The 18552-nt window shown below is 30.2% G+C and overlaps 1 protein-coding gene across 1 annotated transcript in view; it reads left to right on the top strand.

The window, feature by feature from the left end:
• The window catches only part of LOC126741004 (aminopeptidase N-like), a 22647-nt gene continuing 4095 nt past the window's right edge, over positions 1–18552 (top strand). Inside the window, exons 1-9 of the mRNA XM_050447243.1 lie at positions 1–151; positions 9516–9678; positions 15741–15981; positions 16051–16252; positions 16304–16466; positions 16542–16788; positions 16852–17027; positions 17098–17249; positions 17315–17495. Coding sequence (XP_050303200.1) covers positions 9523–9678; positions 15741–15981; positions 16051–16252; positions 16304–16466; positions 16542–16788; positions 16852–17027; positions 17098–17249; positions 17315–17495 — 1518 coding nt within the window. The 5' untranslated portion in view covers positions 1–151; positions 9516–9522. The remainder of the gene's footprint in view (positions 152–9515; positions 9679–15740; positions 15982–16050; positions 16253–16303; positions 16467–16541; positions 16789–16851; positions 17028–17097; positions 17250–17314; positions 17496–18552) is intronic.

The following is an 18552-nucleotide window of genomic DNA, read 5'->3' on the forward strand; positions in this document are numbered from 1 at the left end:
TAAGCTTAAACAATAAAATTGAAACCAAACCAAAGTAGTTTTGTACTGAGAACGGGCGCCCGTACGACAGGGGACTTAATTGTGATTATTATAACGTGATATTCCATGGTCGGAACACTTAGGAATTATTTTTATTGATTTTTTTTTGCAGGTAAGCTTGTACTTTATGTGATTTTTAGATAATGCTTTTTAAGTGATTTACAAAGTGCATTTTGAATATATTAATTTCGTAGGTGTTTGCTTGTAATTCAATATTTAAAATAGCAGATTTCTGTTATATGTGTAAAGCATCTGCATATTACTAGCCATTTTCTTATTATATTAATAAACTGTCATTTATAGACACAAATTACCAATTCATGCAGCTTGTTTTTATTCATATCTCAGAAGTATTTTTTTGATTGAAAAACATCAATGCTAACAATTTTTCAAAAATATTTAGCGAAATTTTGAAACGAAAGGAGTCAACAAAGAAAAAGTCAACAGTAATACAAAGCAAAGATTTAAACCTCATTAATATACTATAAATTTAAATTTAAATTTGTAGTATATATATTTATCATTTTAACGTAAAACAAAAATTGCTGCAATATTGATGGATTTAACTAGAACATTTAATAGATTTTCATAAAACACTATTCTTCATAAGATCTATATATATATTATTCTTAATTGAGTCTTCGATGCTCTTAAAAATTAGTAATCTCTCAAAAGTCTAAAAATTATGAATAAAAAGAATATTGAAGATCCATTTACTTGTATACGTATCTAGTGCAATAAGAGATCATAATCTTCAACATTATAACTGATTATGTGTCAAAGAAGTCCTGATTTTTAATTAAAGAATATCAGTTGATTACAAAGCTGTTCAATAGGATTAATATCTGGAGAATTTGCTGATCATTCCAATACCTCACTATTTTGCACATAAAGGAATGCAGTGACTATCCTCACAGCTTGGTATCGCGTAAGAAAATTGCAAAAACAACTATAGGCCTTACTCCTTCGTAACTAATATACCGGCCTGACCATCCAAGGTCTTGGGTGCGGTAATCAAAGTATTAACATAAAATAACAAATCAAAAGTTAAAAAGAACCGATCGCGTTTCTTTTACTCCCTGCTATTAAATGTAGAGATTTAATATCAGGGAGTTATTTAATAGAGATGAGTGGGCCGAGACGTACAGCATATTGCATTTTCCCTCTCAGCACAAGTTGCAAATCAGAGAAATGATGAAGCATTGTTATTCTCTCCTTAAATTAACACTTTGCCTATGAATTTCTGTTGCATGTTAATATATGGGTATTTTGGCACTCAAGAAAGAAATTTGCTTGAGGGTCGGGAATTGTGTATTTCCAATGCATGAATATTCATCATAATTTGCCAATTAAAATAAAACCAAATCGTACTAGGAGGCAAAAATGCTCATTAGTTTTCGATTAAATGACAAATACTTGGCACAACAACGAAAAGTATATAAAAAAAATTGGCAAAATTGTCTTTATTTTTTTCTATATTTATTTAACATTTTCTTTTTATTTATTTTCTATATTTATATAACACATTTTAAAATAGGCTTATTAAAGATACAGCTCTATACTTCTGATAATTTTTTTACCTTTCAGACCTCTAAAACCAACGATATTGTACACCGAGGTTCAATTCGAGTTTTAATATACAATTTACATATATATTTTTTCAATTTTTAGCAAAGAATAAGTAAATCGAAAACCTACTCCATTTTTTGCTATTCCTTTATAGCCGAAAATATAATTTAGAAAAAACTACAAAGCTACATAGAAAAAACTGGTAGTTTCACAATTTAAGTAATTTTTAATAAAATAATGTGTTACAGAGAAAGAGATATAAGTATATCAATACCAATGTGTAAAGCAGCCAAAAATATTTATGTAGTTTTGCTTCGCTAATAATAGTTATTCTTTTAGTTAATTTATTTAAAATTTCCTTATTTAATCTACCACGTACCTCTCTCTTAAGATATCGATGTTTTGCAAGACTCTGTATATTGCCATTGAAGACGTTGTGTATTCATCATCAGTATTTAAATAAAAATTTTGTGTACCATTGCAATATAATGTTTGTATAATTATGAATATGCCAACTACAAAATGTTATTTTTAGCTTAAAACAACTTTTTGCTTAAATAAAAAATATTGTGTGTAATACTTACGTGTTAATTCTCAAGTTATACGTTAAAAAAAATGTTTTTTGCACTTGTTGCACAAATATGATAAGAGAACATTTATTTCAATAATGAAAAATTTTAAGAAGTAATAGTATTATAATTTCTTTAAAATAAAAATAGATTTACAGGTTAATAAATTCTTGCTAAGGTTTATTCATAGAATAATTTGTGTACTGCAGTTCTATCTAAAACAACTGAAAATCTACTTGGAGCATGAAAATGGAAATTTTCTACTAAATTCAGAGATTATACGTATTTATTAATTTATATATAAACGCAACATTAAGCAGACGCTTTTTTTGCTTCAGAGTTGGTGAACTAGCCACAATTAATAGTTGTCATCTTTAACCTAAATGTAATAAGCCCTGAAGACTCTTTTAAATCACCTCTAGGTGGTCTTTCTGATATTTATAGTAAGTATTATTTATTAATAATACTCAGTTTAGTCATAACTTATTCAATATTGAGTATTTATTCAAGTTTAAAGTCAAGCCAAATTTCTTCAAAAAGTGTGCTCAAATTGTGCAACAATATTGAACTTTTAGTCATATGTGGAGAAATTTATCTTACTATTCACAAAACAATATATAACATCATAGGTCTACGTTAAATTTTCTATAAATCAAAACCTTATTTATTATTTGCCTTGTCAAATGCTTTGGAGGTTTATATTAATCTGATAATGACTCCCTACAGCATTCAAGGTTATTATATAAGAAACCATACATACACGATATTTCAAATGAACTTAGCATAATGGCTTATATTTTTGCTAGTATTGCTATGAATTAAACCTAAAAAATAAACTATTTAACTAACTTTATAGGTATAACAGCAAAAAGAATAATGAAAAGTATGCAATGATTTTTTCTTCAAATGGATTATAATAATTCTGCGATTTCAAGACATGGTATCAATATTCAGATTTAATAAATATCAATATTATATTAAAATATGTTTATTACCAAAATATAAAGAGCTTAATTGTATAAAAAAATACATTTTGGAGGAGAGGAATAGAGAATTTTGTACTTGGGCATTTTTCAAATACTTTCAGCCCTCTTGACTTTTCTATTCTACTGAGTGGAAAAACATTAAAAAGGAAAAACTGTTACCTTCTTTTTCTCTTAAGCGAATTCTACATTTGTCAAACCTAAAAATGAGAAATAAACTTGACCTACAATAACGAGGAATAAATGCTTTAAAGGCTATGACCTTGTATAAAAATTTATAAAATCAATTTGGGTGCTGCTAGCAACCTTTATTAATGAAGGTAAAACGGTAGTAATTGAAACCTTTTTTTTAACGTTTCTTTGTTACAATACATTAAGCCCTCATTAATTAAGGCAAAAAATTTCTTCGATTTTAGTATAATGGGAAGCAAACTCAGAAATATTTTTTTTTGCATTGTTAACATTTACCAACCATATCATCAAGCTGCTTCGACAAAATCAACTAAACTTTTGCACAAACTTGAAATCGTTATATTTGACGCAGGTACCTTGAATTCTTGGAAAATCTTTAAAATTAGTTTCTGCAGAATTTTTTTCATTTCTTCTTGGTCTGACTTAATGTCATATTTCTCCTTTCGTTCCTTTCTCATCAGCCATTCTACTCTAACATCCGTGTTTCTTCTCAGGTTGATCTCTCTTCTTATTTTATTTCTTCTAACTTTTGATAAAACTATCTATAAGACCTTTATGTTTGAATAGTTCTACTTAATAATCATACTCACTATATTCATTTTCTCCATCTTTCTATGTACCTTCACAAGTACTAACCATTCCTGGGAGATCTCCATAGTCTCTGCAAAAACTTCTTCTTCCATTCTTTGTCTCAATTTTTATTAATTTTTTCGAAGGGGAGGCACAAATGATGTGATCATGAACTGCAAGAACTTAAGATGTATAAGGAGTACTAAGATCCAATTTCATTGGATTCTTATATAGTATCTGAATCTGGTTAAACGATATACTGTTGATAACATAGATTAAATCTGTAGCTGCTATAATAATGCCATTTCCTAAATGGTTTCCCCATTACTGAAACATGTGACTCGTAAAAGAAAACTCCAAGCTTACACAATCTACTACTATAGAAAGTTTTGTAACCTTATTAGGTTATTAAACATTCGATACTTGTAACTTATAATCAAGCATAGAGCTGTGAATATTGGTATTTAATCATAGTCATTATTATTCAAAAAAGCATATGTACATATTCTCAAACTGTAAATATTAGCATTAAATATAGGGTCACCATATCAGAATGCCCAACAAAGACTTTTTTTGTTATCGAGGTTAACATAACTACAAAAAATTGTGTGTAGTATAAAGTATCGTTTTTAGAAAACTCAGAAAGAGTTTAATGGCTTTGTACAAAATAATTTAGATTGATCACGTCAATGATGACCTATCCAAAGCTTTCGATAGAGTCAAGTTTACTGTTGCGAGAGAATAATGTTTACAAATCTTATATTAAAAAGACAACAAGTTTGAAATTTTTGTGACAAGATATTAGGGTATAAATCTAATTGAAACGAAGAAATACAGACTGATATAAAAGTCCATTTAAGCAGTGAGTTCTATTGAGAAAGGGTTTCCTTGGAGCCAAACTGAGTGTACAAGTAGCTGAATATACAAACTACTTTATAATTTTTTAAATGATATTGCTTTTATAATTTACTAATACAAGAAGTTGGTAATTGGCATATAGATTCATCAATGATGATATTAAAAGACTAAGACCAATAAAGATTTTACTATGAGATGCTATAACATATTGCAGTGATATCTTTACAAATAAAATCACATAGTCACAGTGTAGAACATATTCCTATACATGGAGATCTAAAACAGCTAAGTAAGAAAGGATTCAGAATTTGTTAAACAGTATAATTTTGTATTTTAAATTTTGCTTGTGAATTAGCTATTCTTCAAATATCTATGCTCTCAAAATTCTTGAAAGTTGATAGGTCTTTTGGATATCTTAGTAAGTAATATAAATAAAACTTGTCTTATAAGTAGGACTCAAAATCAGTGTATAGTATAATTTAACTTCTACGCATGGCATGCATATAAGTAGAATGCTCAATCAACCTCTAAATAATTTCGTTTTATATTTAAATGTGTAAAATTATATTTACATTTAAATATATTTAACTACATAAGCCCAACTCTTCTCACAGTTTACATCAAATAACTGTATATTTTAAATAAAGCAAATTTATATACTTAAGAAACATATGTCAGCAACTTTCCTATAACTTAAATATAATTTCATAATGTTTATTATTCCATGCAGCCAATTAGTTTTTTTGTCTTAATATGAATAGATAAATATTTTCAGAATTCGCTCAAGCATGAAAACATCAAAAGTGCATTTCGTAATAAAATCATTAAAAGATTAAAGTGAAAGTATACAGTGCATTTATATCTATTATAATAGACAACAGTTGCATACAGTGCATACAATAAAATATTAATTAGATTCTGGCAAATTGATCATTAAGATTTAAGGAGTGGCTAGTACATGAACCACCATCGTGTGGGTATTATTAGTACCTCCTTAATGTTACGAAAATTCGTTATGTGATCATACAAAAAGCACAGTTTGTTTTATGGTTTTAAGGTGAATGAACTGAATAAATTTTGGCTTTTTTTATTTAAGAAATAAAGAAGAATGGGTTTATTAAACCGCTCTCGAGAACCAGATTTGGTAAACAGACGAATCGAAAACCGGTGAAGGCATGAGAGGTAGAATATTTAGAGAAAAACTATAGCAGGAGCTTTTGCAATTAAGATAAATAATGTTGCATTTATTGAGTCCGCAAGGGTCAGGAGAAAACAAATAATTTAATTATCATTATGTTGCAAAGGACATTTGCAAACCTAAAGCTGGTATGTTTAAATCATGTAACTAATAAACTGAGCTTGAATATCAACTGAGCCAAGATTCTATTTATATTTAGCAGGGATAAATTTATAATAATCAAAATAGGACAAATGACTATTAAAGAATATTAGAAGTTCAATGACGTACTCGATAATGGATTTCCTCATACTTTGACAATTAATCTCTTACTGCTAAACCGGAATTTTAGTATCTATTTATATATTAAACTGTTGGATAAAATAAATTAGTATAGCGGTATTAATGGTTTTTATAAACAATAATAATATGGTGTGAAATAACGATTAGTATAACACATAAGTTTTGCATAGGTCAACATTTATTTCGATTTAATTTATGAAAATTGGCGACATTATAAGCTGCTGTATATAATTTTCAATTGAATTTTTTTAAATTACTTTCAGCATGGCCGTGTAAAAATATGGGTCAGTAACTATATAAATTGCTTTATTTATTTTTTAATATTTTATTAATGAAAGTCCTCATTTAAAGATACTATACCAAAATGCCGTAATAAAAAAAGATAAGCATATCTTATCCTCTATATGTTTCAGTAATATATACTAAAGTAACTTTCTAGTAATATCCTGGCAAATCACACCTGACAAATCCCAAAAATAACTTGCTTTATTAATTTTTTTAATTTAATTGCCAGAACATTATCCAATCTTCTGGAAGGAGACGTGGTATATAGACCTTATACTAAATTTAATGCATCTACTTTTGCATTTTTTTGCCACAATCATTAAATAAATATGATCATATGATCGCACATAATCCTTAGCATTTTTAGCACGATTTATTCAAAATAGATTAAATATTTTCTTTAATTCACATTTCATCTTCACTTTTCAGTTGATTCCATGAATTTTCAATCGAATTACCTCAATGACTAAAGCAGAGCAGTCAGTTAAAAAATGTTATAAAAAGCTACTTTTTTAATAATTTTGTCTACTATGCATAGCTTCTTCACACATTAATCCTACGCTAATTAAAACATATAACATATGAATAGATGAGAAAGTCATAATACCCATTGATCTGTATGCTCGCCTAAAGTTCTTCCTGAGCCCAAAAAAGCATAGGCATAGGCCAAGTAGGAGTGAAAAACTGCAAAAAATCTGCACAAAGCACCTCTATAGATACACAAATTTTAAGATTTTTAAAACAAAAAAAATTATTGCACACATGGTCAATATGTATATCCCATTGAAGTTTTATGTCTAAGAAAACACCCAAAAACTTTATACCATCTCTCGGCTGGGTCAGTTTGCTTATATCACTTAGGGAAAATACAACGCGTCTAGTCCTGGTTTAGAACTAACCGATTTGCAAAAAATTGTAAGGACCCCATTCTTGATTGCCATTCTGGGCAATGGCAAAAGTCTACCTATAATGACTTGGTGAAGGCCTCTCCAAGGCTGCTCGCTGAGCAGGAGATTGTGGTGTCGTCAGCAACAAGTGTTTACTTTTCGTTGTCTTTATTGATGACAAAACGTTAATATATATTAAAAATAATATCGGCCTATTACTAATCTTTGGAGATTAGAAATAAAATATTGCTTAAATTCTATTTTATGAGTTCCTGCAGGAGGTTCTTATGGTCTACAAAATCGAAGACCTTACAAAGGCCATAAAATAGTAATGCGTCAAATTGGAAATCTAGGAAGCAGTTCTCGATCACCCTTTTAAAGATAGTAGATAAGTAACTGGCTAAAGAATTGAAATGTCAAATTTAGGTCAGCAGTTAAAATTATAAATGTGTGTTCATAAAAGGGAATGAGTTCATGACGCACAATTAATCGAGTTATTTGTATTGTCCTCTAATTTTTATTTCTAATTTGTATTGGCTAGGGCAATTTCTACTTACGAGGTGAATTTGAGTGTGTAGCTTAGTTGTATTTTAATTTGAAGAAGGCGATAAAGGAGGTATTTTTTTGATAACATAAAGTTTAATTTTTTTTAATATTTCTGAATTAGAAAAAATATTCTAGTTGATGCTCTGATTTATCCATCAATAGTGAGAGAAATTGTAATCAATTTTTTGTTGATTTTATCATTCCAATTGTAATTCCAAATACATCCCTGTTATTGTTGTTCTCAGCCATTCCAATTTTACGAAGTTTTTTTCAGGATAAATTTAATCTTGTTATGAATATATTGTAAATATTTACTGGAATATTCCTTGCTATACTAAATTTGACTTTTTCTAACCTCTCTTTCCAGGCATTCCCATAAATTCTAAATGAGATTGAGATATGGTTACTCACTATGGTGTAGGTTTAGGTTCACTTTCCTTAAAATATTAACAAATGTTTAGATTATTTTGCGAAAAATAGCAATCTTGAGCCAATCGAATTTTATTAACGCATTTTCAGAAAAAAATTATTTTGATGAAAAAATACTAAATAGGATTAATGGCATCAATAGTTGCTTATGGGTGACGATGCTTGGCATTTTTTTATTGCCAGAATTTTTCTTGGAAAAATGGTTTAAATAACTTTTTTACTCTAAATTTTACTTTTCAGGGGTGCCCATAAACACATCTCAATGAGATTGAGATGTGAAATGGTGGTTTTAGTCAATATGAAACATTATGCAATAGTTATTCTCTAAACCATAACTTCTACAGGAATTTTTAACTACTGTTAATTTTTATCTCCTCTAACCACGTTTTTTAAGTGTTCGCCAACGGTACTGAGTATATTTAATAATGTATTCCTAAAAACACTCAAAGAGACAGAGATCTGCTGACTGAGGAAGATATTTTACTTCACGAGAAAAATTAAGCAATATTAATTAAAGTATAGTAAACTACGTTTTATTATCTTCCTGAAAATATTAATCGTCATTCCAAATATAATTCCAATCCAAGAGCAAAAATTCTTTAGCCATACTATTCCAGACTAAGCTACTTCCACCTCCGTGTTTCACCAACGTTTCATATTTTCTTGTGATATCTCTTTAAAATTGGATTTATCATTTCCTACAAGGTGCATGTACAGAGAATATCACCATAAATCAAAACGCATTATAAAGTCTACTCTTAGGTTTTCTTTTTCCTTGAAAATTTTTTTTTATAACTTTCCTGGATTAATTCTTTGTCTAGTTCTAAATTCGAGTTCTGTTTGCATAGCTAAATAAAGAGAATTTTTAAGCTAAATCTCTAAATCTTAAATTCGCTCCTATTTAAACAACATATATCAACAGTGTACGTACACTTACTAAAAACAATCTGGTTTGTGTACTTTCATCCACTCCCTACTATCAACACAATGGATGACAAATTGTTTATTATTTACTAATGTCCTATAAACGTCAAAAAGACTAATATTATTCATAAATATCATATTTTTTGTTTGTTTTTAGTGTTATCATATTTTATTTGTTTTCCAGAATAAGGATGAGGTACCTTTTAATAGTTTTCCTTTTTACTGCATCCCTTGTCAGCGGATATAGGTTGCCGAAGAATGTGCTGCCTGAAAGTTACCGACTGGAAATCATAACACCTTTCGGCGAAGAGGGGAACTTTGAATACGAAGGAACGGTACTAATCGAGGTAAGTTTTTAAAAATGTAATACTAATTATTAACACCGTGAAAGAATTTCCTAAAATTTAAAGAATTTTCAAGTTGTAGCGAGAGTCAAATCTTAGAATAACTTCGACTGCTATATTATGATGCAATACTTAAGTTGCCATGAATTCACTTTAAGTAATTCTGGATTAAAGTATGGGTTCTGTAATTCTTTAACTTTGATTTAAACAACATGGTAATGATGATAGACTTGGACTTACTCAACATCGGCTAGACGCTCAGCACGATAATATTTTTTTGGTTAGGTTTGGTGATAAGAGCTCGATCGAAGACAACTCTTACTGACAATAATATAACTTCTTGTTTTTGTTCTTATAACAAATAAATTTTGAGTTAGATTGGGTTGACATCAGTCTTGATTGCATTGGTTCGGTTTAGTTAGGCTAGTAATTCATTCACTTGTGATACAAAACTCGTCTGTGATAAGTGTGATTAATCTAAGTAATTGGTTATATCCTTGCACATATCTAGAAGGTATAAAGCAACTAATTAATGCAATAGCAGAAACTAAGGCTTCTTTTAGGTTTTTTTTAAGGATGGCTAAGTTAACAGTTGCTTTAGAGTTTAGTTAAGTTGAGTTGGCAACTGGAGGGATAATAGGAAAAACTGTTTTTTACTCTGTATTTCTAATAAGTGTTACATATAAAAGTTAAATTATAATGATGCGGTTTAGTTGTTGTGTGTTTATTCCCCCTAATTTTTAAAAGACTGAAACTTGGATGAGATTTTAGAGAATTCGTGATTAAGTTAATTTCTGATATTTCCATAATTTGAGCATTTCATGTTGTAGGGTTTAGTTGTGTTAGGGTCGAAGCGATGTTCTTTCTCCTTATCGTGTAGATATTTTTAATAAAAGCAAAAAAAAAATTGAAAATAAACAATTGTGATCAGTAGTAAGGTTCAATAGAGGGCTTACTCTGTATTTTGCGAAGGTTCAAAAATAAAACAAAGACCAATAGATGTTAACTATGTCATAACTTTATAGTAACTGTGAGAAAACCTTTATTACTTATTACTGAGTATATATGAAAGCATCTTATTAATATCGTAAATATTTAATTAATGTATACATTGTTGATATAAAATAATTAAAGCACTTCCTCAAGTATCAGATAAATTATTTATATTATTCCAAAAGTAATAAAATTTACTTAAGTTTATCGGTTACAGTAAATTCAATTTGAATACTAAATTGAAATTAAAAAAAATTTATAGTGTCATTAGCCTGGAGACCTTAAAACAAGGCCGTGTAACATTGACCCATTTAAAGCATTTCCAATACCAAATAATTTTATTTCTGTTTTATATGATTTTATGGACATAAGGCGCCTTACGCAATTAGTTAAGCGTTCGCAGATTACTTATCCAATTTCCATTATTGTTGAATTAAATGTCGCACACTTGTTTGAACATATTGTAAAGTAGGCACTTTATCCGAACAAAATAATTAAGTAGGTTTATAAAAGTATTTTAGTACATAAAATCAGTGAGAGATGCAGAGTGGGTTTTTATTAATAATTAAAATATTTTTTGTAATAAAATTGAGTTTAAATTGGTTTTTGCATACACTTTATTTAATTAATTATTTTAGTCATAGCAGATATACATGTTTAAATAGAAATTATTGGTTAGAAATTCATTTTAATAGAGATCAACTACTTGTTATTAAAATATCAGTATAGTTAATGATCTCATTGATATGGACAATTACGATGCATTTAGTTCAGTCTTTTATCTCTGTATATATAATGATAATTAAATTTTATATTCATTTTACCTGCGTTTCATAATTACCTTTGAAGTAAAAACTAGAACCTGGGACTTGATAAGAGCAGCTGTTAAAAACGTCTTTACTTCTACTATTCGTACTTAAGATCAAGAATATTCCCTATTTCGTAGATTACCAGCTATTAAATACATCGCCAAAATAAGAATAGTAAAATGAGCTTTTAGAGGTTGAAACCTACTTACTGTCCTGTGTATAGATTTAGAATCTATACACAGGACAAAAAGATTACTTCCATTTTTAAGAGATTTTTTTTATATCTGAAAAATATACAGATTGGCAAATGGATCACTAAACATATAAGTTTCCAACATCGCCGCCGCGAGAGAACACTGGTGTTCGAGGTTCGAGCTCGATCATTTTAAATTTTATTTTATTAAGCGTCTTCTGTCAGTCATTTTCTTGCGGCAAAATTAAAAAAAAAATATTACGTGGCATTTTTATAATATTTTTCTAATGCATTTGTAATTTCGATTTTTTATGCTGTGCATTGCATATTGAAAATTAAAGCGTTATTCCTATTAAATTAAAATAAAAATAGAATGTAAGCATTATAAAAAAAAACAGAAAATAAAACTCTAAATAATAAACCAACCTAACAAATACTTTTTTGTGTTGTTAAACAAAAGGTTAGCATATCGTAAAAGCTGTTTCTTACTTCCAAAAGAGTTTGAGGTAAAATGGAACTGGCAATAAAATGGAATTGGATGCAACAATCTTGTTTTTCAACTCCTCTAAATTCGTTTGATTACTATTATTATGTTTATAAATCGTCTCCTTAAAATAAACCCTCAAATAAAAGTCATTTGGTAACAAATCGGGAGATCTTGGAGGCCATTTAATATTGCGAGTCCCACTAATAAGGCGATTAGGAGAAGTATTAGTAAAAAAAATTTTTTACTCTAACCACATTATGAGTAGGACAGCCATCTTGTTAAAAATAGACCAAGGTCTATATCAGGGACAAGTTGAACGGCAGGAAGAATTTGGTTTTGTAGCAACTCAAGGTATTTTTCGGCGTTCAAGATACCATCAATGACAAATGGCCCAATAATATGGTCGCCCAGAATACTAGCCCAAACATTCAACTTTTGAGGGTACGGAACTGCAAACTTCTGTGCTCGTTTTCCTCAAACCAGTAAGGAACAATGGACGGATTGTGTTTACCATGCAATAGAAAAGAGGACTCATCTGAAAACAAAATATTCTCTAAGAAATGTTCATTTTCATTTGCTTTTTCCATCATGGTTTCACAAAATGCTATTCTTCGCCACTGGTCTTCAGGAAACACCTCCTGAGCTTTGGAATATTTAAAACATTTGTATCCATGTTTTTTCCAAATACTCGTCACAGTTTTAGGGTGCATACCCACTTCCTTTCCAACACTTCTGCTCGATCGTGTTGAATCCAAAACTAGAGCACTACAAACCAGTTTTTTTCGGCGTTCTATCTCCTTGAGCTTTGATCTAGAACAATTTCTACATTCTTGGAGGCAAAAAGATGTCTCAAAATTTGACATGATATTTTAAATAGTTTTAGCACAAGGAATCGGCCTATTTTTAAAATCTACTGAGAATAAATCCCTGCATTGTACTGCCGCATTGCTTCCATACAACCATTTAATTAATTGAACTTTTTCGGAAAGTCTGGTGATTGTGCCGTGCCGCAAAAATAGCAAATCAGACGATCGGAATCCGCTGCGCCACTTGCCAACCAGAAAGTAAGCGAGAAGCGGTGTTGCCATTTATAATGCCTATGTGTAGTCTTCTATTCGCTAACCTGTATACATATGAGTATGCTTTAATATCGAACCAGATAACTGTAACGCAGAGTATTCTAGCAAAATAAATATTAAAGATTCGAAATATTTTTTCATCTCTATATTCTGTATTTTATTCTTTACAATGTAATATAGATTTGTCCAGTTTATGTACAATCAATTCGTGGGAGATTTCTACTTTTCAATCAACGATTCTAGTTTTTTTTCTTAGGCAGGATTTTTGACCCACAACCATGTTAAGATTTCTAATAATGCGATGTGACTTAACCTTTACTACATGAGTCTATAAGTCCGATGTGATAACCTTTACTACATGAGTCTATTCATTATCCTTGAAACGGATCTAATTATAGTAGAGGGTGAGCTTGCTATGGATGAGAAAAAAGTGCTGGACGAGTAGAAGATCCCTTAAGTGGTCGCTTTTTTTGGGAAGAGTACCTCCCACTGACTTCTTAATTTTTTCATCCAGGGCTCGTTTTAGTTTGGATTAACGTGGGCATTTATCATAAGTTTTCAAGAAAATGAATCGTGTAATGCGAATGTAAATGAAGAAAATCTATTATGTAATTCATAAGTATTTGTCAGTAAAGGTTTTAAGTTAATTAACGAGTCCTAGGTTTTGTAAATGTTTGTCTTAAAAATTCTGTACTACTAAGCTACTGTGGGAGCACCAAAAGGCACATTCTTGAAAACAATGTGCAATTTTTGGAGAAAAGCTCTTTTTTAAGAATTATGTTGGTGAGGTCGTACGCACTACCAATTTCTTGTATTTATAGTATTTTATAATATATTTTAAACCGACGGTGAATGATGTTTGACTTCTGAATCTGGAGTACTGGAGTATCGTAGTGAGGATCCATATCGCTGCAGTTCTAACATAAAAATTTATTTTTTTCATTTAAGTACGTTTATTTCCACAAAAAATGACTGTAAAGTAAAGAACTAGTTTTCAAAAAAGCGGATCCTAATGCGAGTTTAATGTAAAATAAATATTGGGGTATATTACTAATTTACTCTTATGAGAATAATAACCATAAAGAGCCCATTTACAGGCCATTAAAAAGACAATTCTACAATATGGTAGTATACTTGATAAATAAATGAGTCAAAATTAATATATTTACCAAATTTGCATTATGGACTGATATGTAATATTTCATAATTTTAATAATAAAAAATATATTGGATAGCGTTTATGTTAATTGAATATGTCGCAATAAACTGATGGGGGAGACGTATCACAGTATAAAATGAGGTGCTCTAGCTTTAATTAATTTATTTAATTTTGTTATTCAATATGAAACGTATCAGATAATTTATTTGCATTTGGTATTTACAGTAAATACAGAATACAGTGCAATAAACTGGTGGTATATTCGTATATTTTCGAATGTATGAGTAATCCCGATAACTCCTAAAGAGAACTTTTTATTCCGATTATGATATGGATCATTTAACACTAAAAAAATATAATAATAAATATTGTAAATTATTTTATTACTTTTTTTTCTCAATTGTAACTTCGCGAAACACAATAATTCGTCAAAGACCTATTTCAAATTGTAAAGTTTGAGAAGAAACAAAGCATGAAAAATCTACATTTTATCATGACTTTAGATTTCACTCTTGATTACTTTTATATACAATATTTACTCATTTTTAAAAATATCTATCAAAACTTTATTCCGTAGTAGCGTGCAAAAAACATACCGTCAACCAGACATACAACGACAAGTTGTGCAGATGTTCAAGTATTCTAGATCTTGAAGTAGATTCCTTCAAGGTTTAGATGGGATGTTCCTTTAAAATTTTTCTTAAATAGTTGATATTGATAATCCCTAGCTGCACTAGGAATGTTTTAGTTTTTTAAATAGATATTTATAATTATAATATACATTCAAAAAAAAACTTGTTTATTTATTGACTCCAGAAAGCACTACTGTACTTTTCTATATTTTTTAATCGATTTGCATATACTAATGATGGGTCTATAGCTGCAGCAGTACTTCGCGATCTGATAAAAGCTTTTGACTATATGTGACCATGGAAATACTGATACGAAAGCTTCACCCCTAATATGAATTTAGGGTTACGTAGTTCCATATCCAGGTCGCATTTTGATATTTCAATATAAGATTCGGCAATCCGATATATGTACCAATACTAAGATTTTGTTGACGAAGACCTCATGGTTTATCCTATCAAAGCCCTTAAAAAGAATTCGGTGAAGATGGTCAGTTTATGTGGATGAGTATATTCAATGTTCAGTTCTGCTTGAACCTAAACATCTCTTGAATAATTTCAGAACCCAAAATAGAAGTATTAATGAACTTTGTAACTAGATTCGAAAACAGTTTAGGGATGGTGTTCAAAAATTTTAACTTCTGAGATATTACCAAAATAAAATTGCACAATATTTGATTGATAACTTTATTACTTGAATTATATTTTCATTTTAGACTTCCTGTGTTCAAACGACTTCAAACATAACATTGCACTCTAAAGATCTAACAATAGACGAAAATGCAGTGTCGATCAGAGATGCAACAAGCAAAGTTAGTAAGGCTGTTAAAGGTCTTAAAATCACTTATGAAAAAGACCACGACTTTCTTATAATTCACTTAAACGAGCCTTTAATAGAAGATCATCGCTATGAAATTTATATACCGTTTAAAGGAATCCTTAATGATGGATTGGCAGGTATATTATCATAACTTTGTCAAGTTACCAAGGACAAAAAAGCACAAATCTTATAATTAATTTTTGAAGGATTCTATAGAAGTAGTTACATAGACTCAGTAACAAAAAAAGTCAAATGGTTAGGCGTAACTCAGTTTGAAGCTATAAGCGCCAGAAGAGCTTTCCCTTGTTTTGACGAGCCAGCTATGAAAGCTACTTTTGACATAAATATTGCTAGAAAAGATGGCTATACAAGCGTTAGTAACATGCCCTTAATACTAACAGAACCAATGTGAGTTTTTAAAATAATTTCAAAGTTTATTGTATTAAATATATTTTTTAGGGAAAATAAGCCAGGTTGGTCGTGGGATAGATTTGACATTTCAGTTCCAATGTCTACATATCTAGTAGCATGGCTAGTCTCTGATTTCGAAGCCAAAGAATCGAAACACGAATTCAATAATGTAACTTTCAAAATATGGAGTAGAAAAGATGCTCTTGATCAGGTATTTAATAATGGTTATGGACTAAATATTGTTAGGAATTGAAGATATAATCGGAATTAACCAATTGTCCTTTAGGTTGTTTTTGCGGGAGAAGTGGGTCCCAAAGCGCTTCATTTCTTCGAAAACTTCTTTAATATTGACTATCCATTGCCAAAGCAAGACATGGTTGCTATTCCAGACTTTGCGTCAGGAGCTATGGAAAACTGGGGTTTGATCACTTATAGAGAAGCATATTTACTCTATGATCCCAAAATATCTACAAAAACTAATCAGCATAGCGTGGCTTCAGTAATATCTCATGAATTAGCCCATCAATGGTTTGGTAAGTACTAAATAGACCGAAAAAGGCTTCTTTTCAAATTATAATGTTTTCAATGTTTTACAGGCAACTTGGTAACTATGGACTGGTGGACCGATTTATGGCTTAACGAAGGTTTTGCTACCTACATGGCCTCATTAGCGGTTCACAATTTGTTCCCCGAATGGAATTCTTTGGAAGAAGAAGGTGCCAACGCTATGTTAGCAGTGTTTTCCTTTGATTCACTCAAGTCATCACATCCGGTAAGTCTAAAATGCAGTAATAAAAATTAAATGGGGTATTTGACCTTAATTGTAATTTCTTCAATAAAAGGTTTCTGTCCCTATTGGAGACCCAAAAGAAATAGACGAAATATTCGATACGATTTCATACAAAAAAGGCAGTTCTATTCTCAGAATGATGAGTCTGTTTTTGGGAGAAGATACTTTAAGAACCGGAGTAAGCAACTATTTGAGGGAACACAGGTGAACTAGTTTTTTATTACCTCAAAACACTAATTCATTAAAATATCTTTATCTAAAATTTCCAGATACCATAATGCCGAGCAGGATGATCTCTGGAGCTCTTTAACAGAAGCTGCACATAAAAATCAAGTGCTACCAGAAAATTTAACTGTAAAACAGATAATGGACACTTGGACGCTTCAAACTGGTTTTCCGGTCATTCATGTAAAAAGGAACTATGATGATGGATCAGCAGAAATATCCCAGGTATGGATAGTATTGAAAATATGGATCATATAGGTTAACGATAATAATAGTGTTATCTAAATATTATTACATAAAAACGACTTTTGTTTTTAAATACTGTACCTTTAGAACCTGGTAAGGATTTTCCTAACTTTGATAACTGACATCTTTTCCCTTTGGAGGTGCGAGTTCATCGTTTGATCCCCTGTTCAAATGTTGTAAAATTAGGTGTAAAATCGTATCTTTTTTCCATTCAGAAATATAAGAAATGCGTACTTATTCTTTGGTTTATTTAAAAGCATTCTTATAATTAACATCTATAATGCTTGTAACATTGTATTGTAGCAACTTCGGTATCACAAACACTTTTCACAAGTCACGAGGCAAGCAAACGCTTTCCCCGTAATCCATAATCCAGTGTGCACATCTTAAGTTTGCTGTCTTTATGAATGTAAATTCTAGAAACTATTGATCAGTTCTAATGATGCCCTAAGAGGCGAAACACTTGCTACAAAGTACTCATTAATAGTAATATAAGTTCAACAATTCGACCTAACTTGTGGTTTTTTTGTATGATAGGTGGCAACCCCCTGCATTATTAATTGCGGATCTGTACAAATAATGGTTCAAATTCTTTTTATGCTAATCCAAAGTGTTCATTACTAGCTCGCTGTATTAAATTACTCTTGATCCAAAATGTATACCTGATCGGTAAACAAATTTAAATGATAAACTCTACTATTAATATTTTCTATCATCACGGTTTCCTGATTTGAAAAAGCAAATACTCTCTTAGTCACAAAATTCGATTATGTCGAACTCTAGAAAGTAACAAAAAGGCTATCTGACTTAGACTTGTTGCAAGTAAATAAATTGAGTTTTGCACCCAAGGTCTCAGTCTGCCAGACGTGTATACCGTTACTTATACTGCAGGAAGGTTTTGGTCTATGAAGTAAGAGCCCGAGTTTTTTCTTGCCAGGATATTGGCTTCTGCACTATCTTACACGCATGTGTGCGCGTACCGATATAAACGCAATGTTCTATGTAACGCGTCATTGTGTTTCCATAAGCAGTGGTG

This window comes from Anthonomus grandis, chromosome 10 (assembly GCF_022605725.1).
Source record: "Anthonomus grandis grandis chromosome 10, icAntGran1.3, whole genome shotgun sequence".
In the NCBI taxonomy this organism is placed as follows: domain Eukaryota; kingdom Metazoa; phylum Arthropoda; class Insecta; order Coleoptera; family Curculionidae; genus Anthonomus; species Anthonomus grandis.